General features: G+C 44.3%; 1 protein-coding gene across 4 annotated transcripts in view; it reads left to right on the top strand.

Moving 5' to 3' along the window:
* ZNF608 (zinc finger protein 608) overlaps nucleotides 1-22,495 on the top strand; it is a 122,851-nt gene extending 100,356 nt beyond the window's left edge. For 2 of the 4 annotated variants that reach the window (XM_053409189.1, XM_053409188.1), the window contains exons 4-10: nucleotides 9,799-9,886; nucleotides 11,067-13,494; nucleotides 15,244-15,661; nucleotides 16,169-16,341; nucleotides 18,126-18,279; nucleotides 20,438-20,497; nucleotides 21,495-22,495. In XM_053409189.1, coding sequence (XP_053265164.1) covers nucleotides 9,799-9,886; nucleotides 11,067-13,494; nucleotides 15,244-15,661; nucleotides 16,169-16,341; nucleotides 18,126-18,279; nucleotides 20,438-20,497; nucleotides 21,495-21,637 — 3,464 coding nt within the window. In that variant the 3' untranslated portion in view covers nucleotides 21,638-22,495. Of the gene's footprint in view, nucleotides 1-9,798; nucleotides 9,887-11,066; nucleotides 13,495-15,243; nucleotides 15,662-16,168; nucleotides 16,342-18,125; nucleotides 18,280-20,437; nucleotides 20,524-21,494 lie in introns of those variants that run through there. The other 2 variants (XM_053409190.1, XM_053409191.1) reach the window with 2 other exon arrangements.
* The last annotated feature ends 4,462 nt before the right edge of the window (nucleotides 22,496-26,957 follow it).

The following is a 26,957-nucleotide window of genomic DNA, read 5'->3' as shown; positions in this document are numbered from 1 at the left end:
GCTGTGTTGAACATATTTTTTATTTTACAAATGTGCTTGTATAATTAGGAGCATCTGGGATATACATTGAGTTCAGATCTTAAACCACCTCCCCCTCTGCTAGCACTTTCAATCCTCTTCTGTAGTAATTATTATTCTTATTCTTATTCTTATTCTTATTCTTATTCTTATTATTTATACCCCACCCATCTGGCTGGGTTTCCTTGCTATCTGGCTGTCATGATCACCTATTTGGTAGTGCCAGTGACATCATCACAGCTGCTTGGTAGCCAACTCCTGCCCATGCAGTTTTTTATATGTTATGAAAAGGTTTTGACGTAAATAAAAAAAGGTGCCCACAGAAGAAGCTACAGTCAAGCAATATAGTTAAGATCATGGAATTGTAGCATTGGAAGGAACCCCGAAGATTTTCTATTCCAGGCATGTCCATTTTTTTTTATATATAAAATTTTTATTGGTTTTTCAACATATAATATAAGACAATACAAACAACAAACACTGACAAACAAACATATAAACATGTATAGTTTCATATATTTTTTTTCGTATACCCAATTTCAACGACTTCCCCATGCCTCCCTTTTCTGCATCCCTGTTTTAAACTTTTTTCAGCAACCCCTGGTCTAAATTACTTATAAATTCCTTTCTTTAACCCTTTTCTTTCCTCTTGTCTGATCATTTATCGCTGCAAATCTGCTATGCTTTACCCATGACATTTTAACACTCAGTAATTTTGCAAGAGTTTTTAAGATAAAATTTAAATTTCTTCCAGTCTTCCTCCACCGTCTCTTTCCCTTGGTCACGGATTCTGCTCGTCATCTCTGCTAGTCCCATATATTCAATCACCTTCGTCTGCCACTCTTCCAGCGTGGGTAGTTCTTGTATCTTCTAATACTTTGCTAGTAGAACTCTTGCTGCTGTTGTAGCATACATAAAGAACGTCCTGTCTTTCTTTGACACCAATTGGCCTACTATGCCCAGGAGGAAAGCCTCTGGTTTTTTGTGAAAGGTACACTTAAGCACCTTCTTAATTTCATTATATATCATTTCCCAGAAGGCCTTAATCCTTGGGCACGTCCACCAAAGGTGATAGAAAGTACCTTCAGTTTCATTACATTTCCAGCATTTGTTATTGGGCAAATGATAAATTTTTGCAAGCTTGACTGGGGTCATGTACCACCTATAAATCATTTTCATAATATTCTCTCTTAAGGCATTACATGCCGTAAATTTTATACCGGTGGTCCATAACTGTTCCCAGTCAGCAAACATAATGTGATGACCAATGTCCTGTGCCCATTTAATCATAGCTGATTTAACCGTTTCATCCTGTGTATTCCATTTCAGCAGCAAATTGTACATTCTAGACAAATTCTTAGTATTGGGTTCTAACAATTCTGTTTCTAACTTTGACTTCTCCACCTGGAAGCCGATTTTCCTGTCCTGTTTGAAAACTTCATTTATCTGGTAATAATGAAGCCAGTCTCTTACTTTAAACTTCAATTTCTCATAACTCTGTAATTTCACATTTCCACCTTATTGTTCTACAATTTCCCAATATTTTGGCCATTTAGATTCCATATTAAGTTTTTTAACTTCCTTGGCCTCCATTGGTGACAACCACCTAGGGGTTTTATTTTCCAACAGATCTTTATAACGAATCCAAACATTGTATAATGCTTTCCTAACAATATGGTTTTTGAAGCTTTTATGAATTTTTACCTTGTCATACCATATATATGCATGCCAACCAAATCTATTATTGAACCCTTCTAAGTCCAAAATGTCTGTGTTCTCAAGAAGTAGCCAGTCTTTCAGCCTATTCCAGGCATATCCAACACGTCTACTGGTCAATCGTTGGGCGTCTGTGGTCGACTGCCCCCCCCAAAAAAGCCTCAATCAATCTTCCCCCAAAAAAGCTCCAATCCGTTGGGTAGATCACTGTCAGCTTTTTTCATGTGGGAGCAGATTGTAGTCTCTTGGGAGTTGGACATGCCTGGTCTATTCCAACTCCCTGGCGAATAGACATTCTGTTGTGGCGACTGCAACCCAGGTTTAAGGTGCCATTTAGCGCCTGGCTTATATATCTGTGGGGGACGCGGGTGGCGCTGTGGGTTAAACCACAGAGCCTAGGGCTTACCGATCAGAAGGTCGGCGGTTCGAATCACCATGACGGGGTGAGCTCCCGTTGCTTGGTCCCAGCTCCTGCCAACCTAGCAGTTCGAAAGCACATCAAAGTGCAAGTAGATAAATAGGTACCGCTCCGGCGGGGAGGTAAACGGCGTTTCCATGCGCTGCTCTGGTTCGCCAGAAGCGGCTTAGTCATGCTGGCCACATGACCCGGAAGCTGTACACCGGCTCCCTTGGCCCATAAAGCGAGATGAGCGCCGCAACCCCAGAGTTGGCCATGACTGGACCTAATGGTCAGGGGTCCCTTTACCTTTACCTATATATCTGACTTTCTAACACTGATCTGTAGATGTTTGGGCTGCCCAGTGTCAGGAGGTATGATAGTAAGGCTCCCACTGGAGAATTGTCTCCCAAGTGCTGTGCTTTATATCCCACTTAGGACTAGTTATTCACATTGTGCGAGAGAAAGCAAGTGGGTGCCCTTTGGGAGACTGGGGTGTAGGAGCTCAACAACCCAATATCTGGGCTAAGACTGTGCCCCCAGATTGTAATCCATTTACTTTGTCCCATAGAGTTCATTGGGAGTCATTGAGAGCAGAGTTCACATGCATGTTGCCACCTCCCAATTTCTGTTTCTGGAGCGTGGCGGAATTTGAGGGCTTTTCAGTCATGGCACAGGGCTGAAAACCAGCTGCGAGAAAGGAAGATTGATGTCAAGGACATGCATCTATCCTCTGAGCCTCATAAACTCTTGCAACTCCTTAAAATGAGGAAGGAAATGTCAACGCCACCAGTCTTTGAGAGCTTTAGCTTTGAGGGACAAGTGCTTCCTTTCTCAAGAACTACAGCATCCATCTCTCGTGTTTGTTTTATTATAAAGGGGGTGGGGGTGCCATCTTTTCATCAATCTCCACACAGTCTTCTTCTGTTTCCAGGGTCTGATTTTGATAACGGTGGCAGGGAAGTTCTTTACTCCCATGTTAAGCTATCAGTAAACAAGACCACAAAATTTCTTAAGCCATAGAGCGTATAAGGCAGAAGGGAACCAAGACTGTGTTTTCATTATATCCATTTCCATCTACCGCTGTTGTCTTTCCAGTTGCATGCTTCCTGGTGAAGCCGTTTATTCGCTTGACCCATTTCTGTGGTGGGTTTGCTGAATTAAACACTCTGACTTCATTGCTTGCTCTCAGAAAACATTCCTATGACTGAAGAGGGGAAAGCAGATGTGGATAAGGCAATGAATCAATCCTCCTCCAGTTTTCTTCTAAAGCAGAAGGAAAATATCCATCATCTTTGTCTTTGTTCCCCCTATCGAGTACTTGTATGATTTTAGTTTTTTGGTTTTTTTATGTAATGAAAGAACGAATGTGTCTCTTACAGATGCAATTTTCCTGAAATAAAACCTGGATAGGGTTTTTTTATTCAATCATAAAGGGGGGGGAAATGGTACTTGAAAAATAATTGCTCCCCGTGCCTTTAAAGCACCAAAAACAAGTGGAAGTGAACTTTGAAGATCAAAATCTGGTGTTGATTGAAATTTTTCTCTCAAATATGAAACTACTTTCCCCATTCCTGAAGAGTATTTAGATATATTTAACTACTTTAAGTGACACCGTCCATTGTAGCAGCAAACAACAGAAAAGCATAGGGTCTGTTTACACCAGCACTTCTGTTATTAATGTCTCCTACTAAATGTTGTTGTTATTCCTGCTTTGTAGTAATGTGCTTATTTACATTCACTTCAAAATGCTTCTCCTTGTGATTAGTGGGGAACAATTTAACTTTTGGGGATACACTAAGCTTTTTGGAAAAAAATCCAAATATCCATCAAGACAACCATACCAAGCCCTATAATGAAGTCTAGCTTCAGTGCTTACAAGGCAAAAGGTGGCGGTGGTGGACTTTGAGGCTTGTGCTGGGGAATTGTGCATAGTCGGACAGTTGATCATCTGGAGATGATATACAATACCTGTAGTGGACTAGTGGTCATAAAAACCCTCACCACTCATACTAGGTAATGTTTGCCACGGACATTAAACACATATAAGTCACATCCACAACATACATTTAAAGCACATTTAGCTCATTTAAAGCACACACAACTCCCCCCACAGACTCCTGATAACTCTAGTACAGTGGTACCTCAGTTTAAGAACAGTCCGGTTTAAGAACAATTTGGTTTACAAACTCCGCAAAACCGGAATAGTGTCTTGGTTTCTCTCAGTCTAAGAACAGAATCCGAATGGTAGAAGGGCACCGGTGACGGGAGGCCTCATTAGGGAAAACGCGCCTCAGTTTAAGAACGCTTTCGGTTTAAGAACGGACTTCTGGAACAGATTAAGTTCGTAAACGGAGGTACCACTGTATGTTGAAGTTTCTGGGCATTGTAGCTTTCTGAGGTATAAACTATTCTTTCCAGGATTCTTTGGGGGAAAGCAATGTTCTTTAAATATATTGTGTGGAGGTGGGTATGGTCATGCATCCATAGCTCCTGTTTGTGTGATTTCCTCCTACTTTTTTCTTTTTTTAAGATGAAGTATTGTGGACTATGCACTTAGTGTTTATGTCACATATTGCCTTGTACATGAAAGCCACATGTCCTATTTTCCACCAGACATATTACATTTCTGGATTGTGTAAACTGGCCTTGAGAATGTTTCCAACATGTAAATACTATATAGAAGCAACTCTGCTTTGAGAGCAGACATGGAGGGGGATCTTCTTCTTTCTTTCTTTGTATAATTTTTATTAAATTTTCTGTTTTACAATTTAGAATACTCATTTTACATCCTTAAGATATCAATGACTTCCCATCTTCTCTTTCCATGGTTCATTTTACATATAATAAATCCCTGCATATTTTGCAAACACTATACCATTCAGTATTCCATTATTGCATCCATCAAAACTTTTTTACACTGTTGAATTTATCTTAATGCTGCCAGCGTTTTCAGCTGTACCTAATTTCCCCCCATATAGCCAATAAACATTTTCCAGTCTTCTTTAAACATATGTTCTTCTTGTTCTCTTATTCTATAAGTTAAGTCCTCGAGTTGTGCATATTCTGTCAACTTAAGTTGCCATTCTTCTTTGGTTGGGACCTCGCTCATTTTCCATTTTGGGGCTAACAAAACACGGGCCACAGTAGTAGCATACATAAATAACCTTTTCTGACGCCTGGGAATTTCAGTCTTAATTATCCCCAACAGAAAGGACTCTGTTTTTGGGGGGAGGGGGAGTACTTTTAAACATTCCCTCCCCCCAATTATTTATGGATCATTTCCCAGTAATCTTTTACCCTTTTACAAGTCTACCACATGTGAAAGAACATTCCCTCCACCTCTTTGCATCTCCAGCACTTACCTGATTCAGACTTATACATCTTGTATAAGATATATAGGTAAAGGTAAAGGGACCCTTGACCATTAGGCCCAGTCGTGGCCGACTCTGAGGTTGCGGCGCTCATCTCGCTTTATTGGCCGAGGGAGCCGGCGTACAGCTTCCGGGTCATGTGGCCAGCATGACTAAGCCGCTTCTGGCAAACCAGAGCAGCGCACGGAAACACCGTTTACCTTCCCGCTGGAGTGGTACCTATTTATCTACTTGCACTTTGACGTGCTTTCAAACTGCTAGGTGGGCAGGAGCTGGGACTGAACAATGGGCACTCACCCCGTCGCGGGGATTCAAACCGCTGACCTTCTGATCAGCAAGTCCTAGGCTCTGTGGTTTAACCCACAGTGCCACCCGCGTCCCTTCTTAGCAAGCCTACTCAGAGTTAAATACCATCTTTCAGTCCCGGGGAATGGAAGATTCCCCTAGCATGCATAAAACCACCCTGAAACATTTCACACTAACTACATGGAGTTACACCCCACAGCTGTGGTTCCTGGCATCAACCGTGCTGCCCATTCTCCACTTCTGAGCAAAGGCTCCTTGCCAGAGTGCAGGTCTGAGCATTGAGCCTCGACTTACTCAGTTAAGGGCACTAAATAAGCCTTGAGGGACTGCAGAGAGCTGCTGCCATATCACGTTTGCAATAGAGGGCTAGATCGTTCCTTGACCCGTCTCCATGTTGGGTGGTGTTCCACATCCACAAAGCCGTTCATTAACCAATATGCTCAGCATAATATCTGTTTCCTTGGTGAAGCTGCACATGTTCAGGGTGTAAAATTACCCGGCCTTTGCTAACCGCGTCCAGAAATAGCTGCCAAAGATTTGAATAACTTGCTGATTTCAGACTTGGCTTTTGTTTAACCGCCGTTGACCAGGCTGTTCCCTGCTTTGCACTCTTATAAGAATTTAAGGTCCCAAATATACAAATTAAATGTTCATAAATTTACAAGGCAAACACATACATAAGTGTGTAAACCACGTGTCTGAAATAGGACAGGAGAGCAATCCTGAAACCATTTTGACTCTCCCAAATGGACTTCAAATGTTTCTCTGCAAGGAGGAAGGAAATAGGAAAGTCTCTCCATTTATCTTTTGCTTACCTGTCTTTAGGGTGCCTTTGTGTATGAATAGGGTGAGCCTGTGACCTGGATTCAAGAATTAAAGTGTTTACCATCACAAAAGAATGGCTGGGCTGCCCAAGTAAGCAATCACTGGCCATTGTCAGGTGTCCTGGCAGACAGGATTTCTGCTGTAGACAGCCTCCTGTGATGTATGTATGTTTTGAGGGGGTGGTCTTGAGCTACAGGGACGCGGGTGGCGCTGTGGGTCAAACCACAGAGCCTAGGACTTGCCGATCAGAAGGTCGGCGGTTCAAATCCCCGCGACGGGGTGAGCTCCCGTTGCTCGGTCTCTGCTCCTGCCAACCTATCAGTTCGAAAGCACGTCAATGTGCAAGTAGATAAATAGGTACCGCTCCAGCGGGAAGGTAAACGGCGTTTCCATGCATTGCTCTGGTTCACCAGAAGTGGCTTAGTCATGCTGGCCACATGACCTGGAAGCTGTACATCGGCTCCCTCGGCCAATAAAGCGAGATGAGCGCCGCAACCCCAGAGTTGGCCACGACTGGACCTAATGGTCAGAGGTCCCTTTACCTTTAACTTGAGCTACAGGGTGGGCAATTTCCAAAGTCTATATAAGGGCTTGCACACCGTGGTTCTGGATTCCTCCTCCCTCCTTCGTGTGGTGAGTGAGGACCCTGTTGCAACAGTTGAATAAAAATCAGGTCTCCTAGCTGCTTTGCTTCTCAATATTCTCTGGTTGGCCTCTGTTATTTTCTCCTACTGATGGGGAACCCACTTAAGGACTCTATACGGGCTCTTGGATACCCCATAAGGGATAAGGAGCAGGTTTTGTTTACATCAGCGCCCAGCTTAATGCCTCCTTGCTCCATTTTGCAAGTGCCCTTATTTTTGGCTTTCTCCTTGTGTGATCTGAAGAGCAGCTTGCATGCTCTCTTCATTTGCTTGTGTATATGGATGCAGAGCAGTTTAGCAGGCAGCAACCTTTCATCATGTTGACAAGCCTAGTTAGAGCAAACAAACCAGAGCATGAGTACAGAAGCAGGAATCAAAGCCGCTCAGCTTATCCCTGGCTCTCTCTCTCTCTCCCTTCCCTTCCCATCCCCCTCGCCCTGCTGCTCCTTGCAAGGACTCTCGTGTTACATCACTATTTCCCTTTGAATCTCGCTTTTTTGTGGCCTGTGCTGCAGTGCTCAGCCCAGCCAATCAGGCGGCAGCGTTCCCAGTGCGGGCCGGCCAATCCAGAGCCGGCGTTTGCTGGAAATATGAAGCCCTTAGGGGAAGGCAATAACAAAAGCCTTTCACTGCAGACAAATGTTAAGTGTCTGTGCAGACTTTTCCTGTTTTTAATTTTATTACTCCAAGAATGGAGGGCTTGTTGTTTCTTTCATGTTTCCCTTTCAAGCAATTTTAATTATACATTTGTGCTACATCAGAGACTTTGGGAACAAAGTGATTCAGCCTATTGCATCTGAAGCTGAAAAAGCGCTAACCTTCTGGCAATACAAATATATTCCAGTGCTGTAAATATAGATGACATGCTGGAGAATTTTAAGCAGTTGGAAAGGTCTCTGACACCCCACCCGGTGCCCTAGAGAGCAAATGATGAGAAAAACAGACCACTTTTTTTCTCATAGTTTTATCGGGTGCTTTAAAAAAAGGGGGGGGGGGAGTGGTAGGGATGAAATGTGTTTTCCCAGCTGTGAAATTTGCTGAAAGCACAAAAAAAAACCCTCAAAGCACAGAAACACATTTAATTTTAATTGCTGTTAGTCATACCTTAGCAAAGGATTTTATCTTACGTATCTGGAGTTAGGCTTTTTCTGTTTTTTTAAATAGACTGAAGTCAGAATTTGTACACTCTGCCGTCGTTTAACAATAACAAGCTAAAACCATGCAGGGAACCATCTTTTCCCCCCTCCTTGATACGCTGTTGGAAATCCTTAAAGGAAATCCCTTCTTCCCTAGTACTTTAGCTAATAGCATTTCAAAATACTTTCCTGCTGTTAAAAGGGCCCTGAGGAAATAAGTTGCAGGTTACATGTTTTCTTTACATTGGTGTAGGAGTCTGGGGAAAGGTTGAATGCAAAATTAGAAATCGCACTGGTGACGTAAAGTCAGCCGACAAGCTGGAAACACAAGGCGCAGTTTCATTATTTATTTATTTGCTTATTATTTCACCAGTTAAAAAAAAGCCGGAATTGGAGCTAGGAGACACAAAGGTGTATTGTGAGGGGGGTGAAAAAGCTCATTCAGACTTGGCAATTGGTGTTAAATATTGAGAAAGAATTTCTTTGCAGCTAAATGGCATCGTTGCTTCAGGCTTTTTTGATCACGGGTTTTAATGCTCCGAAAACAGAAATGACTGTTATGTGTACGTCTGTACCATGTCTAATGAATTAATGGTGTCATTGCTCACTATCACAGTTCTTGTAAATCGTCTTTATTTGTGTGATCGGTGCTGGAGAAAAACCCAGTCCCTCCCCCTTTTCTGCTTAATGACTGCAGAAGAGGATTTATTAGCCCTCAGATTTTCAGTTTGTGTCTTTTCCCTATAAAAAGAACATATGAAGCTTTAGAAAGGCACAACGTTTAAAAAACACCCCCCATATGTTCTTTTTTGGGGGGGGGGAATATTGTGTTTAGATTGTGGTTAAGATGAATGAAGGGCGCCCAGTATCAGCTTCTAAATAATACCTAGAGCTTGTCTCTATTTAATGCTACATTGTAGTGTGTTATTTCAAATAAATAAAGTCAACATTGTATTTTTTGAAGACAAAGCAGATTCTTCACCAGCCACCTCTTGCTTCAAGCACTAGTTACTGGCGCGCCATTTATGCAAGCTGAAAGCCAAACAAAAGCAATTATGTGCAATAATAGCAAAATTAAGAGGTGACTGTTGCCTTTTTACAGCGGGACGTAGCAAAAACCATTTCCTCCTCGCAGCTGTATCTTGATTATTCTCTTTCTGAGCCTTTTGCACGCACATGCACACACAGAGACACTCCTGTGGGTTTTAATTGGAGGTCACTGAAATAAATAAAAAAAGGAGGAAGCTTGTAAACCGCAGCCTTTCAAATCAAATAAGAAATGCTGCTCTCTCCCCACCCCACCCTTTCCCCCATTTTTAAGCAAGATTCAAAAAGATGTTGTTCTGACTGTGATCATTTTTGTTTCTCTCTCTCGTCCGCAGGTGTCCTAGTAGTAAATGTTACATGGCGGAATAAAACATACGTTGGAACACTGCTTGATTGCACAAAACACGACTGGGCTCCTCCTAGGTAAGGAGACACGCTGAGTCTGGTTTTTCTCTGCTTTCCCCTCCAATATCTGGCATGAAAACTGGGCAGGGATTAATTAAAAAACAATTCCGTGTAACTGAAACCATGCACAAGAAACACAAATTCTCTGTTAGGCGCAGTAGAATGTAGGTATCGAGGGGAAACTGTTATTCTGGCATGGAAACAAGGATAATACTAAAGGACTTCCTCTTGCGCCTTAAGAACTGTAGGAGAGGGCCTGGTGTACTCTACCTTCTGGGATGTCTTGAGTGGCAACCAGCAAGAGGGCCTTCTCCACTGCCTTGCTTGCTGTTCAGAGAGTTATATGGTTGTGAGGGATTGCAAAGGTAATCTAGGACAACCCCCTGCAATGCACACGCCGCCCCCCCTTAGGACACCTAACTTTTATTAGAGCTTGACTTTTTATGCTCCATTACATTGTTCTGACTGGTTATTTGTTTCCTGATTTCATTATGCTTTTTGCATTTTAGTCTTGTTTTATTGTTAATGGGGCTTGCTCTTTTTCTGGCCAAGAAGCAGGGTATAAATGTACATAATTAAAATCACCCCCCAGACATGCACAGCTTGTTCCTATTTGTTGTTATTTAGTCGTGTCCAACTCTTCGTGACCCCATGGACCAGAGCATGCCAGGCACTCCTGTCTTCCACTGCCTCCCGCAGTTTAGTCAAACTCATACTGGTAGCTTCAAGAACACTATCCAGCCATCTCATCACCTGTTGTCCCCTTCTCCTTGTGCCCTCAATCTTTCCCAACATCAGGGTCTTTTCCAGGGAGTCTTCTCTTCTCATGAGGTAGCCAAAGTATTGGAGTCTCAGCTTCAGGATCTGTCCTTCCAGTGAGCACTCAGGGCTGATTTCCTTCAGAATGGATAGGTTTGATCTTCTTGCAGTCCATGGGACTCTCAAGAGTCTCCTCCAGCACCATAATTCAAAAGCATCAATTTTTCGGTGATCAGCCTTCTTTATGGTCCAGCTCTCACTTTTAAAGAGAATTTCATTAAGATTTATTTTCTTTCTAAGGACTACTAAAGGTGTTTCTTTTTGGCCTGTGTGCTGATTTGAGATGCGCTTAGTAGTCCATTGTTTACAATGGTATGAGTCTGTTTTAACCTTCCCTCTCGTGCCCGTTCAATTCTGACATCTCGTTTTATTTACACAGGTTTTGTGAATCGCCAACAAGCGACCTGGAAATGCGAGGAGGCCGGGGCCGGGGGAAGCGAGCGAGGTCCGCTGCGGCGGCGACTGCGCCGGGGGCAGATGTTAGCTTCACAGAGTCCAGGGGACTGCAGGGCAAGAACAGAGGTGGTGCCAACGGAAAAGGAAGGAGGGGCAGCCTTAATTCGAGTGGCCGCAGGACACCCCCAAATTGTGCCATAGAGGATGTCAAAGTCAGCCCCTTGTCCACCAATAAAAGGAAAAATAAGCCACCCATGGAGCTGGATTTGAACTCCAGCTCAGAGGACAATAAATCTGGGAAGCGTGTCCGTACCAATTCTAGAAGCACTCCCACCACTCCCCAGGGCAAGCCAGAGACTGCTTTTTTGGACCAAGGCTGCTCTTCTCCGGTTTTGATTGATTGCCCCCATCCCAACTGCAACAAGAAATACAAGCACATCAATGGGCTGAGGTACCACCAGGCTCATGCACACTTGGACCCGGAAAACAAACTGGAATTTGAGCCTGACAGCGAAGACAAAATCTCCGACTGCGAGGAGGCGCTCAGCAACGTGGCACTGGAATGCAACGAGCCAAGCACAAGTTTCTCTCATTTTGATCAGCTGAAAGCACCCGCCTCTCCCTGCCCCCTCAGCACCCCCGGGACGCCCAAGGGGAAAAGGGAGCAGGCGAGCAACGGCAAGAACTCTGGCAAAAAGAGGGGCTTGAACAGCGAACTCAACAGCCTGCCGGTCATTTCCAACATGACCGTGACGTTGGAGAACTGCTCGGTGGCAGACGGCAGTTTGGCGGCCGAGATGCCCAAACTGGAGGCTGAAGGGCTAATAGACAAGAAGAATGGGGGAGAGAAAGAGAAAGGCAAGAAAGGCAGCAACTGCAAAGTCGAGAAGAACCTGTCGAAGCTGAAAACGGCCCGGCCCATTGCCCCAGCCCCAGCTCCAACCCCGCCTCAGTTAATAGCTATACCGACGGCAGCCTTTACAACCACCACTACCGGCACGATGCCAGGATTGCCCTCGCTGACGACGACTGTTGTGCAGGCGACACCAAAGAGCCCTCCGCTGAAACCTATTCAACCAAAGCCCACCATCATGGGGGAGCCGAGCACCGTCAACCCGGCCCTCACGTTACTCAAGGACAAGAAGAAGAAGGAGAAGAGGAAGCTGAAGGACAAAGAGAGCAAAGAGAGCCTAAGCCCCAAAATGGAGCTGAAGCTGGGGAAGTTGGAGGACGCCAAGGGGCCCGGGAAAGAGATCGCTGGGCATTTTTTAAAGGAGCATCTCAGCAAGAATGAGGTGCTGGCGAACGGGCTGTCGGAGTCCCAAGAGAGCAGGATGGCAAGCATCAAGGCCGAAGCCGATAAGGTTTACACCTTCACAGACAACGCCCCCAGCCCGTCGATAGGCAGCGCCTCCAGGATGGAATGCAGCACTTTGGTGAACGGACAGTCGCCCATCGCGCCGCTGCATGTGCTGACGCAGAACGGGGCAGAGGGCGCCGCTGCTAAAACCAACAGCCCGGCTTACTCCGATATCTCGGACGCGGCCGACGATGGTGGTTCCGACAGCCGGTCGGAGGGGATGAGGTCCAAGGCCAGCTCCCCTTCGGATATTATTTCTAACAAGGACAGCGTTGTCAAAGGGCATTCCTCCGCCCCGGTGCAGCCGCCCCAAGTGAAAGAGCCCCATTCTCCCTATTACCACAGTTATGATCCGTACTATTCTCCAAGTTACATGCACTCCGGGCAGGTCGGGGCCCCTGCGGCTGGGAACGGCAATAACGCACCGGGAATGAAGATCAAAAAGGAGGCGGAGGAAGAGGCTGAGAAGAAAGACAAGGCTGAGCCGGCTGAATGCAAGAAAAGCGAAGCCAGTCCCACTAATTTACAACCTCAGCACCAGTCGGTCATAACTCAGAGGCATCCTGCACTTGCCCAGTCACTTTACTACGGCCAGTATGCCTATGGGCTGTACATGGACCAAAAGTCCCTGATGGCTTCGAACCCAGCTTACAGGCAGCAGTATGAGAAATATTACGAGGACCAGAGACTGGCGGAGCAGAAAATGGCGCAGACTGCTGGGAGAGAGTGTGAAAGGAAAAACGAACTCCCCCTCAAAGACCTGGGGAAAGACGATAAGCTGAAAAACATCCCCTCCGCTACTATCTCCAAAGCGCCGCCGACTCCCGAGGCCAGTAAAAATAACTCTAAAATAGGGTCATTGGTCCCTAATAAAACGGAGGAGACAAGCAAATCGCAGCTTCTTCCCAATCATCAGCAACAGATTCAGTCGGATAGCTTCAAAGCAAAGCAAATGGAAAATCACCAGCTTATAAAGGAGGCGGTGGAAATGAAATCGGTTATGGATTCTATGAAACAAACGGGAGTAGATCCCACTACAAGGTTTAAACAGGTGAGCCTTTTTGAAATGCAAATGATGGCAAGCCTAGATCGTTCATAATTGGTGGTGAAAAGGGTTTTGGCATCAGTTTAGGCCGCAGCCCTGTGCACGCTTACCTGGAGGGGGCCCTTTGCCATCGTGGGTCTTCCTTCTTGCTTTGCATGTGTTTTATGGGGGGCGGGGCGAAGGGACCTCTGTCCCTAGGAGTTGGCTCCTATGGGAGTTGTAGTCCAGAATGTCTGGAAGACTCCAGGTTAGCGAAGGTAATGATGAAATACTGTTGAAGATAAATGAGCATCCAAATGTATCGTTGCTCCTTAATTACATTACAGTATAAGGGATGTTTTATTTTCTCAGCCTTTTCTCTCTCTAAAAAAAAAGAGAGTTCAGGAGGTTTGCAAGAGCGGTGGCTGTTATGCGAAAAGCAAAAGCTTTAAAGCCTTCTTGGTTGTGCAGAACCAGTCATACAGATCTTTGACTCCCGGCCAGTCTTTCTAAGCCCGGCAAATAAAACCTTGTATTTACTTCAGGGTCGACTCTTTCTATTTTAAACTTTCTTTTCCCAACTGGCAGAAACTGAGACTTACTGTGGAAGCGCATTTGTGTAAATGTTGTCTTCCTTTTTTAAAAATAAAAGAATGCATTGGCTTTTCCTTAAGGGTATTCTTGTCTTGGGGACACGGGTGGCACTGTGGTCTAAACCACAGAGCATAGGACTTGCCGATCGGAAGGTCAGCGGTTCGAATCCCCACAACAGGGTGAGCTCCCGTTGTTCGGTCCCAGCTTCTGCACACCTAGCAGTTTGAAAGCATGTCAAAGTACAAGTAGATAAATAGGTACCACTTCGGCGGGAAGGTAAACGGCATTTCCATGCACTTCTCTGGTTAGTCACGCTGGCAACATGACCCAGAAGCTGTCTGTGGACAAACGCCAACTCCCTCGGCCTGTAGAGTGAGATGAGCGCCCAACCCCAGAGTCATCCGTGACTGGACCAAAGGGTCAGGGGTACCTTTACCTTTACCTTTATCCTTGTCTTATGTAGGGAGCAGTGGCTTGCAGCTCAGTCTGTAACATGGGGTATCTTTGCAAGTATTGCTTGGATCAAATTATGGCACTTATATTAATGAATGTCTTAAAAATACCAAACTATACAGTTGTATCTGCCAAGTACCATATACAGTGGTACCTTGGTACTCAAACGGCTCCCAAATGCCGCAAGCCCAGAAGTGAGTGTTCCGGTTTGCGAACGTTTTTCGGAAGCCAAATGTCCAACGTGGCCTCCGCTTGAGTGTAGGAAGCTCCTGCAGCCAATCGGAAGCCGCGCCTTGGTTTTCGAACAGTTTCGGGAATTGAACAGATTAATTTTGAGAGCCACTGTAATGCATTTCCAGTGTTACAGCAGTGTTTGATTTATTGTTGAATATATTTCAGTTTTTTTCTATATTTCCCCCTGTTGGCTTCAAAAATTCTCAAAATGTCTTATTGTTACGGCAGGTAGGACTTTGGTTTCTCAAAAAGTGCTGTCCTGCACTGCGCAACAAACTGCTTTTGTGACTTACGGGAATCTCAAAAGCAGTATGTGACATGGTTGAGGGTCTGCTGTTCAGGGAAATAAAGGCCTAAAGCAGTTCTCTGGGTTGTGGCCAGTTTCCTATTTTCTCTGTTGCTGTTGCCCCCCATTTTGTGGATTAATGTGGCTATGAAGATTCCTCTTTAACAATATAAATGGTGAACATTTTTTTTCTCCCCTGCCCGTATCAGGACCCAGACACGAGAACATGGCACCATTATGTATATCAGCCAAAATATCTTGATCAGCAGAAAGCGGAGGAGCTGGAACGTGAAAAAAAGTTAAAAGAAGATAGCCCCAGAAAAACACCTAACAAGGAAGCCTCCTTCTCCAGCATTCCTGTCTCATTAAACAGCATTAAAGAGGAGCCTAAGGAGATCAAGCGTTCCGATTCCCAATCACTGGAGGAGAACAAGATCAAAAATGATGATCGAAAGACTCCTGTGAATTGGAAGGAATCCCGGGGTGCCAGAGTGGCGGTTTCCTCTCCAATGGCTCAGCACCAGTCGTACATACAGTACTTGCACGCTTACCCTTACCCCCAGATGTATGATCCAAATCACCCTGCGTACCGCGCTGTGTCTCCTGTTCTCATGCACAGCTACCCAGGTGTGTACTCAATGCTGCTAGACAGACATTAACTGGGCCGTAGCTTTATCTATTTTGACAGTGCCTGTTAGCAGCGAAGGAGAATTAGAAGCTTCACAGATGACATTTGTTTTGCAAAGTTCTAGGAGCGAAATAGATTTAACACAAGCTGTTACTTTTTTATGAACTGTCAACATTCCCAGATAACAGTTTCCACATCCCGTGTCATTCGGCTGCGGCCATTACACTGACAGATAGTTTATTGCCTATAAAAATATCCTAAGCACTTACTGTCAGAATCATTATAGTTCCTATTCCTTTCACTTAAGAGGGACCCATAAATGTTTGAAATGGCTCTAAGCTCAACCCACTTTATAACCTCCCGTTCATTAGGCTGAATTAGCTGGGGCGGGGCAGGAGATCAAAGCGCATGGGTGCAACTTTGGTAATCTGAATTGGATGCATTTGGAGTTGCCTGCCCCCAAATGTAAACAGTAACGTGATACGGCATTTATTATTTATCTGCAGGGGCCTATCTGTCGCCGGGATTTCATTATCCTGTTTATGGAAAGATGTCCGGAAGAGAAGAGGTAGAAAAAGTCAATACCAGCCCTACTATCGGTGTAAAATCTACCACTGAATCGAAAGCACTGGATTTGCTTCAGCAACATGCCAACCAGTATCGCAGCAAGTCTCCTGCTGTAAGACATCTCTTGTTATGATTTGTACACCTTGGGGATGGTCAGGATTTGGGGGAAGAGAGGACACACCGGTGGTATACTTCTGAAACAGGACTGGGATTTCAGCAGGGTTCTATATGTACGAATTCAAGCACCTTATTTGTTAAGCCCACCGGGTCTTTCTTTATGACCTCCAAAGCCTGCTCCTTCAGAACCCCTACTAGAAACATCGCTGAAGCCCATGGTTCCCAGTATGCATGCGCAGTATCATAAAATAAAGTACATGAGACAATGTCCATGGACGTTGGGTGCCTCCTTGACGGTCAATTATACCATAGCCGTGCAAACGGGAAACCATTTTTTATTTTGTTTTATTTAGTTATATACTGCTTAAAGCCAAAATATGCTTCTAAGCCACTTCCTGCTATAAATAAAAAAATGATGGATATGGATCATCTGGTTTTCTGCAAAGCATCTTTGTAGCCCAAAGTGCACTGATTTGGGTAGAAATTCAGATGTACGGATAGTTGGCTCCAGGGCCCAGTTCGCACATCGTTAAAAACAAACTATAACCAGCCTGGATAGCTCAGTTGGTTGGAATGTGGTGCCGATAACGCCAAGGTTGCAGGTTCGACCTCCGTATGGGACAGCTGCATATTTCTGCATTGTTGGGGGTTGGACTAGATCAGGGATCAGCAAACTTTTTCAGCAGGGGGCCGGTCCACTGTCCCTCAGACCTTGTGGGGGGCTGGACTATATTTTGGAGGGGGGAAATGAACGAATTCCTATGCCCCACAAATAACCCAGAGATGCATTTTAAATAAAAGGACACATTCTACTCATGTAAAAACATGATGATTCCCGGACCATCCACGGGCCGGATTTAGAAGGCAGTTGGGCCGGATCCGGCCCCCGGGCCTTAGTTTGCCTACCCATGGACTAGATGATCCTCAGCGTCCCTTCCAACTCTATAATTCTATACTGGTGTACCCTGCTGAAAAGTCCTTGCTGCGCTCCTCCCTCACCACTGCTATTGCTACACCACCAAGAAAAAAAGCCAGAATCTGCCTTGTCACAACAGTCAGACCTGAGCTTAAGAGTTGTTTCCTCCAATAAGCTAAGACAGCTGGTTTGTTCAGAGAGAAACAAATCCAAATTCAGCCAGCACCACAAGCCAGAGTCTGGCTTATTACCTATTGGCATGTCAGGAACAGGGAAGGAGCACAATAACTTTATCAGCAACGTGCACCAAAGCACATTCAAATTAAACCATAGTTTTGTTTTTTAACTCTGGGGTTAATGTGCAGCCCAGACCCTATATGTTGCATTATAACAGTAACTTCTTATTTTGCAACTAATAATAAGATAAAGTTAAGGAGGCAGGGAGGTTAATTTTAAATTCTATATGGTTTCTCTATGAACTGGGTAATTAATTTACTTACCCTTCCCAAGGTACAGCATAGAGTTTAAGCTAACTAGAACATACATGCGCATACCAGAAGGGATTCTCTTCCAAACATTTTTTTTTCAGTTTCCCTATCCAAGCGTAAAACAATTGTGTGTTTTTAAATAAGTCAGGCCGCATTGTAATTGCGCAAACAAAAGCCACTTACCCTAACCTTCAATTAAAGCAGTTTTTTAAAAGCCTCCCAGACCAATGGAGGCAGCAGCGTGCCTAGGGAGAAATGAAATCTGCTGAAATGTAGATACAGGATGTGTCAGAGAGAATCCCGCAAACCATCAGAATGTGATCTTCTGCATCCGCAAGCGAAGAGCTTACTGTTTGGGGGCCTTTTTGTTTCCAGCCTGTAGAAAAATCTACATCTGAGCGCGAAAGGGAAGCGGAGAGGGAGCGAGATCGACATTCCCCTTTTAGTCAACGACATCTTCATACCCATCACCACACTCATGTCGGAATGGGCTACCCACTAATTCCTGGTCAATACGACCCGTTTCAAGGTGAGCTGCGTCTTCCTGTTTGGAATCATTAAAGTGGCTGAACTTGACTGACTTGGATCGCATGTAGCACTGAACCACAGTGTAGTATTATGGCAACAATCCACACTCCAGCCCCTTTCCTGCTGTGCACTGGAAGGAGATCAGAAGCCGAAAGTCCCCCTCTCCACCTCCAGTGTAACTTCAAGGAGGAGATTAAGAAGCTTCCATTCTAAAGATTATGTCTGAGCTTTAAAATGTGGTTCATCTACCAAGGTTTTCCAAAGTTGGGTCTCCGGCTGATTTTGAACTACAATTCCCATCACCCCTGACCACTGGTCCTGACAGCTAAGGATGATGGGAGTTGTAGTCCCAAAGCTGCTGAAGACCCAAGTTTAGGAAACCCTGATCTAGACTGGTTAATGAAAGCAAGCTTCAGTCCCCCATGGTGTGCGAGTTGGTTTGTTTCCATTGATTATAGTTAAATCTGACTACAGTTTGTCCAGGTTTAGATATATGGAGAAGCAGCAACTGGTCTAAAATGGAAGAAAAGGTTTCTGAATGCCTCCCCAAAGCTGAACCAAGGGGAGGAGGGGGCAATACACAACAGCAAGGCTCTCTGGCACTCGTCCTCATAACAGTAAACCATGGTTTAGCAATACATGCAAGTGCAACATTTTCCCATGCTTTTAGGAATAAGAAATGTCTATGGAGAGGGATGGACGCGGGTGGCGCTGTGGTCTAAACCACAGAGCCTAGGACTTGCCAATCAGAAGGTTGGCGGTTCGAATCCCCGCAATGGGGTGAGCTCCCGTTGTTTGGTCCCAGCTTCTGTCCACCTGGCAGTTCGAAAGCACATCAAGTGCAAGTAGATAAATAGGTACCGCTCCGGCGGGAAGGTGTTTCCGTTCACTGCTGTGGTTTGCCAGAAGCGGCTTGGTCATGCTGGCCACATGACCCGGAAGCTGTCTGGACAAACGCCAGCTCCCTCAGCCTATAGAGCAAGATGAGCGCCACAACCCCCAAGTCGTCTGCCACTGGACCTAATGGTCAGGGGTACCTTTACCTTTACAGAGAGGGATATAATCTTGCAAATTAAATTTCCTTATTTATTTATTTTTTGCATGACTATTTGAAAAAAATTGTCAGCTTCCCTGATGTACAAGGTTACCTATTATGGGTACTTCAGATTTCAGCATGAACTTACATTAAACTGAGAAGAGACAGCCAAAGGATGTTTTGCTTTGCTTGGGGAGGGGGGCATTTTCTGCCAGTTACCTTGTGCAAGCGATATAAAGAGTGTGATACAGAGTAAAGATTTTTAATGCACATAGAGATACCAGAGATTGAACCTAGGAGCTTCTGCATACAAAGCAAATACTGTACCACTGAAGTATGCTTTTGGAATGCTTGCGCATTAGAAAAGGACATAGCAGTCTTAACATTCTCCCAGCTCCCAAATTAGGACTGTGTTTATTTAGAGAAGTCCTCGACTCCCTGTTAATGGAGCCGCAGATGGGTTCACAGTAAGCTACACAAGCGAGCTTTTCCCCCCCCCTGCTGCCCCTGTCGTCTAGCAATATTAAAAGGAGATTCTTCCCCTATACAGAAAAGAGCCACTGTCGTGTTTGCAGCACAAATGGCATTAATTCATTATGTTCACTTGGCGCCTTCGCAGTTCCTTTCTTTCTTGGAAGTCCTGGCTGTTTCAGAATGCAATTCAATGGCTCCGTACGCCTTATGGGATACATTATGTGCATTCAAAAGGAAAAATGTTAAAATGATAGCTATTATGAAAGTATTATGTTCTGAGTAGCTACCACGCCGTCGCCGCAACTCACTGTGACTTTTGATTCTTGTTGTTTCCCGGTGCCTATTATTTCTACTGAGCTTCCTATTCAGGAATTCATACAAGCCATTTAGCACCATGCAGTGCGGCACTTGGAAAAGAATACAATAAGGTGGAATGCCTTCTTCCCCTTACAAAATGCCTATTAGGTGGAATCGGAAGAAGGCATGCTGGCTAAAGGAGGCAGGCAGGTTTTCCTCCTTCTGCCTGCCTGCAATTATTATGTATGCCTTCTGCACAGAGTGCGGCGGGGCTGTTGTGATTTCATGTCTTGTTAAAACCAGTGGAGGAGATCCATCCATTGAGATACACTGTTTTCACCTTTTCCTCCAGGGCTGACCTCTGCTGCCCTTGTCGCCACTCAGCAGGTCGCGGCTCAAGCTTCTGCATCTGGTATGTTTCCTGCACAACGGAGGTAAATATCCTGTAAACCTCGAAATTATACACGTAACAGGCATCTTAATAGGCAGGAGGGGAAGCGAACCACGGTGTTTTGAGGGTGGAGGTCTACATAGACTTCTTAATGGGCAGGTGCTTTCTTTGGTTAATAGCAGCGTTACTCTACTCACGATAACGTTTTACATGGAGCTGATTCCGTCGCGTAGATAATTGATCGCTGAACCAGACCATGTTCCCTTGAAATATGTATACATACCACATTGGCCCGAATACAAGCCGCACTTTCCCCCCCAAATTCCGACCGTGAGAAGTTAAACGCGCGACTTAAATTTGCAACCTTACACAAATGGCCTTTACGATATCGCTGCTGGAACAGACAAACGGCAAAACGGAGCAAAAAAATGTTCTATTGCCAATTTGCGATTGTAGCAATTGAATAGCGATTTGCGATTTTAGCAATTGTACGGTAACTTTTGCGGGCTTGCAAGATCAAAGGCTTAAATTGGCTCAGAGTTACAATTCTACCAACCGCAGCGATTTTCAGCCTGTAACCCAATTTTAAGGGATCAGCTTATATTCGGACCAATATAGCAAGTCATTTAGAATTTGCAGACTATTTGTGTGTGTGTGTGCGCGCACCCTCTTTAAACCAAAGGTGCATCTCTATCTGATGTCATCTGATATTTGTAAGAAGCCATGTGTTAGTAGAAAATGAGTAGCAGCGCTTTCTCATAGCATGTGACGTGCATTTCTTTGTAAATTATTTATCTGCTTTTAAATAGGATTACTTTTCAACCTTTCAAAGGAAATGGAAACCTTATATATAATTAAATGCAAGTTAATTCGGTGCAGCTTTTAATGACCCAGACTATCCAGTGCTGCTATAGCATAATTCGCGGCCCTCCCCCGCTCTCGTTTACTGAGATTGTTGACATAAATTAATGAGACTGCATTGTTCTGAAATAATCCCTGCCTTTCTTTTCTTTTTCAGAGAATGATAATTTTGGAAATGTGCATCGTCATGTGACTGGATCACATGAAGAAGAAAAAGCGCTTTATTACAGACATCAGTTCCATGGTGTTAATTTGAAATGCCTTAATGGCAGGCAAAAACCAGTCATTTCATTTTTGTAAATTGCAGATTTTTATCACAGAGTAACAAATGTTGCTGTATTTAGACTTCTGTTTTTTTATATATATATGCTTATATAAATATAAATATATATATAAATATATATATATATAAATATATTCTTTACTTTTTGTATCGGTAATCAGGCTCACACAGAGAGCCTGCTGCTAAGTTGTAAACCACAAAGTAAATGAAAAGAAGTGTATTGTCTTGTTTGGAAAACGTTAACCACAAAAAGGTTGTTTGTTTCTTCTTTTCCTTCCTTTGGCTTTTTTAATTGTAAATAACTAACGTTGCGTATCTGTGTGCCTGAACCTTGCATACCCTTCTAATATTGCCCACAACCCTCAATAGAGGTTAACTGTGACGACGACGACACTTTGGTACAATTTAGATGTCTATTTGGTATCTCCTATTAAGATGCATCAGTGTAAAATGTTACTGTATTAACTGTCTCATTGTAATTGTGTATTGTGAAGAATATACATTCGGAAGGCATGGGGTTGCCAGTACCACAAAAACTGTGTTGTACATAATGTACAGGATTTTAAATGGGGAAATAATGAGCACCTGTGAATAATGAAATGTCCTTTTTATAATCTTGAATGGCAAATAACCCAATAGCCTGCATACCAGAAGACGTCTGTGATTGTTCTATTACTTGAATAGTCCTGCAGTCTTTTTTTTAATGTTTACAATTATCCCGTTTTAGAAGAGAGACTTTAATGCCATTGCCTGGTTACTTGTTTTATGCTGTAATCTAGTTTATTTTATGTAAAATGTATATTGAATGCTTTCATTTTTATACCTGCCTTAAATAATTTGGCAATCAGAATTAAAAAAAAAATGCTGTTTTTGTACTTTCTGGTGTCGCACCGTTGATTTGGGCTTGGGCTTGCGCCAGGGTTCAGCAAACTTTTTCAGCAGGGGGCCAATCCACTGTCCCTCAGACCTTGTGGGGGGCCGGACTATATTTGTGGGGGGGGGTGAACAAATTTCTATGCCCCACAAATAACCCAGAGATGCATTTTAAATGAAAGGACACATTCTACGCATATAAAAACACGCTGATTCCCGAACTGTCTGTGGGCCGGATTGAGAAGGTGATTGGGCCGGATCCAGCCCCCGGGCCTTAGTTTGCCTACCCATGGTTTAAGGGCTCCTTCTAATGTTCACATATTGAACTCTTGACTGATATTTGAGAAAGGGCATTTTAAGTGCACTATTTCCAGAAAAAGAGGTGCCAGAACTCACCATGAAAGCCTCCCTTGTTCTCTTATAATGACAATGGTGCCCATCTGAGATGTGCTGGAACTGAAAAAAGCCCTGGGTGAGGGAGGGGAGATGGCCTCCACTGGCCTGACTATCACCACTTGGCTCCTTAGCTTAGAGCTTGGGAACAGTAATTCTGGAGGGGGGAGCTAAGAGCTACCAGGATTCTTTGAAACCTGGCACCACACTAATGTCAGACTTGGGTAGTCTTTTTCCTCCCCGATTTAGAAACGGATTAGTCCACCCAAAAATAAGATGGTGGTTTCTACAAAAATGTGCATCAGCTATATGTACCCTGAGATGATGGGGGGGTGATCCTCACTGTCCTAAATTGGATCACATAATGAAGCTTGTTGAGGCAGATCAGGGCATCCCCAATCTTCCATGTAGCTCTATTGCCTTATTTCCACAAAAAGATATCAAACAGATAGAATCAGAGAAGCGAAAGGACCCCAAAAGTCATCTAATCCAGTGCCTGCATGACAGATGCTCCATGACATGGCCATATCCCTCTGTTTTTTCCTTCAAAGATGCTACTCCAGGAAGGGGGGCGGGCAGCAAGAAAAAACAGATTTTTTTCCACTTTTTAAATTCACCTGACGTGATAGCTCCTGGATCTACTTGCCTAAGCTTTGGCAGATTTGTTACTCAGGAACACCTTCTTCATGTCCCCAGTTTTCAAACAGATTGCCCCCTCCCCTCCCTCAAAGGGGGAAAAAAACTGGAGGGGAAGAGGTGTGATTTCTGTTTTTCCACCCCTAAATACCTTGCGAGGAGAACTGCTGCACCTCATCTGAACTTTTTCCGGTTTCATCCCCTCAGAAGGTCTCTTGCCTGCAGTATGTATCTGGCAGAAGATAAAAAGCAGAGACTTTAGAACAAAAAGGCACATTAAAAGTTCCTTGCGTGGAAACCCCTGAATGGATCTGCCTTGAATTTGACTGGGATAATCCACTTACAGGAGGGGTCTTCTGCCTCCAGATTTCATTCACTTATGTGACTCGGGGAGGGGGGGATACAGCTATTATTAGTTTTTCCCATTCTGCCATTTGTTTACTTAAGCCTGTTCAATATCTCTCATTCCCCCACTCTCAGAAGGTCTAATAGCGGTTGGGGAGGGAATATTTTGCTTTAAAAATGGTATGGGGGGAAAGATGAGTTAAATAATTCCACCAGCGATACCGTTCTGATCCAATCCCACCTGCTGCTTTTAAGTTTCCAAAACAAAGAGGAGGAGATCCAATCGTTGATCTTCCATATCATGTCTGGGGAAGAGCAATGAGAGTTTTCATCTGTGAAACAACCACCAACTCTTATCTGGTCAGTCCCCACACTCTCCCAGTACAGTGGAACCTCGGTTTCCGAGTGTCTCAGAAGCCAAAGGTTTCGGAAAACGAACGCCGAAAAACTGGACATAATTGCTTCTGTTTTCGAATACACCTCAGAAGTCAAATAGCTGCGTGTTTTTCAATTTTCTCAATGGATTTTGCTGACCTCCCATTGCTCCTTGGTTTTCGAACGTTTCGGAAGTTGAACAGTCTTCCAGAACGGATTATGTTCGAAAACCGAGGCTCTATTGTACTGATAAAAACGGCAGGTAACAGTCTAGCTTTGCAGCGGCAGCCATACCCAACTGAGTGTTGAGTTATTGAGCCTGCCCCTGGTTGCATAAGCCAAGTAGCATTAGCTGAAGTACATAATGCATGCAGTGAACCAAAGAACTTTGTCGCTGGTTTTGCGTATCCCAAGGGGACTCTGGTTGTTGAATCTCTCAAGCAGCCTTTCCCCATGCAAAGTAGTTCTGCATTGTCAAAACAAAGGGGACTTTCAAAAGGAACTGCTATGGTTTGCTGTCCCGTTGTTCAAGGAGGAGGCCATGGCTTGTGTTCCAAACCTTGATCATGCCTAAAGCATCAAGCCAGGTGTTTGCAACTTGCTATTCAATTACCTGGAATGCTTTTAAATTTCAACACATATCCCCAAAAGTTGCATTGACATTTTGAGAAGCAGCTTTTATTGCTGGGCAATGAACCATTTGACGCAGAACTGGTACAGGCAGTTTTCTTTCAGTGGATTCCTATGAACTTCTTTCAGCGTCTCTCCAAAGGCCTTTTGAATTTCTATAGCATTCTCCCTTAATTATATGATTGCTGTTCTTTGAGCTTTTGGTTAGTATAGTAGAGCTTATTTATTACGTGGAATATAATGCTACAGAATTTGTCCGTGAAAAGATAATGGAGCAGCAATTTCAGCTGAAATGTATCTATGAAGAAAGCAAAGTGAATAAGGATACCAGAAAAAGACTTGAGGGAGGGGGAACTTGGCCTTGTGTAGCAGCCAGTTATTTCCTTTCTTCAGTGTTACATCAGTGGTGTGTGAATGTATTCCCCCATGAAAAGCAACTGCAAGGAGGCCATTTTGGATCAAAACCATAGAGTTGAAGGGCGTTAACCAGTGTGCGGGCTGAACGATGGGGGTGGAGATGCTCCTTCAGGTATACAGGACCTCCAACATTTCTCCAGAGAGAATAGGGATGTCCTACCATACCCTCCAACACTTCTCTGATGAAAATAGGGAAGTCCTAAGGAAAAGTGGGATGGCTTCTGTCAATCCGGCACTGTCCCTGGGATATTGGGACACTTGGAGGGTCTGCCTTTAATATCTCGACCTAGGAGCAATAGGGATGTCCTTTTTTCAGCAGGCTGATGTTCTCCAAGACCCTAGCTATTTGTGATCCTGTTGCATGTGGGAGGGGATGGATTTGTGCCCCAGGTGTGTTTCAGTTCATTAGAGTTTATGTTCTGTTCAAATGTTTTATGTTGTTCTGATGGGCTAGCTCTCCATCCCTGCCATCAAGATGCAGACATCTGATTGCTGAACTTTAATGGCAACACTTGTTACGTTATCTTTTTGAAGGATCAGGTCTGGCTCTTTCATAAAGGCAATATACTGCACACCCTGCACTTTTCCAGTGCATTGCTATTGAAAAATCGGCTTGTGCAACATCCTGCTTTGTAAATTGGCTTTTTCCGGACAGCGCGTCTGCTCACTTTAGTGCTTAGTACACCAAATCAGTGCCAGCCTCTACACAGCAGTCTCTATACTGCAATATGCATTTGCGAAATTTGCATTTGTGTGTGCCAGCTGTGTTTGCCACTGAAGTGAATAACTGGGCCTTGGAATGCATGCAACTTTCAAAACTGACCCATGGGAAAGTGTGCAAGAAAAGCGCACAATGAACAAAAAACTGAAATCTCCAGTAAATGCAGAATACATGGCAATAATGTGCAACATTTTAGGCACAACACATACATTATTTTGTAGTGTTATTGCAACTGCAGAGTTCTGTACAAAATTGCCTAGATAGGTGCCTTTGTGACAAGCATATATTTGTATACTTCACTCTTCCATTTGCTGTGTCCCCCTTTGAGCTCCGTATAGCATAAAATATGCTGTGATTGCATTGTCTCGCAGACAATGAGCTTTCTTTTGTACTTAATGTTGCATTTAACTTGAGCGGTCCCAGTAACACTCATAAAGGGAGAAGCAGAGAGAGACGGGTTCACTCTGATTCTCAGTGTATGTGAGCTGGCAGTTTTTCTGGTGCAGTGGGTCCCTAAACTTCCCCACGTCCCATGGACCACTTGAAAATTGCTGAGGGTCCTGGCAAACCACTTAATGTTTTTTCTACCTCTTGTAGCAATAGTGATATACACACTATGCTAGATGTGGTGCTGTGGGGATGAGGGTGACGCTGTGGTCTAAACCACAGAGCCTAGGGCTTGCCGATCAGAAGGTCGGTGGTTCAAATCCCTGCCATGGGGTGAGCTCCCATTGCTCAGTCCCTGCTCCTGCCAACCTAGCAGTTCGAAAGCACGTCAAAGTGCAAATAGATAAATAGGCGGGAAGGTAAACAGCGTTTCCGTGCGCTGCTCTGGTTCATCAGAAGCGGTTTAGTCATGCTGGCCACATGACCTGGAAGCTGTACGCTGGCTCCCTTGACCAATAAAGCGAGATGAGCGCCACAACCCCCGAGTCGTCTGCCACTGG

The sequence above is a fragment of the Podarcis raffonei genome, chromosome 11, assembly GCF_027172205.1.
Source record: "Podarcis raffonei isolate rPodRaf1 chromosome 11, rPodRaf1.pri, whole genome shotgun sequence".
In the NCBI taxonomy this organism is placed as follows: Eukaryota; Metazoa; Chordata; class Lepidosauria; order Squamata; family Lacertidae; genus Podarcis; species Podarcis raffonei.
Note: the sequence above shows the minus strand (reverse complement) of the source record. Positions and strands in the feature narration are given on the sequence as shown.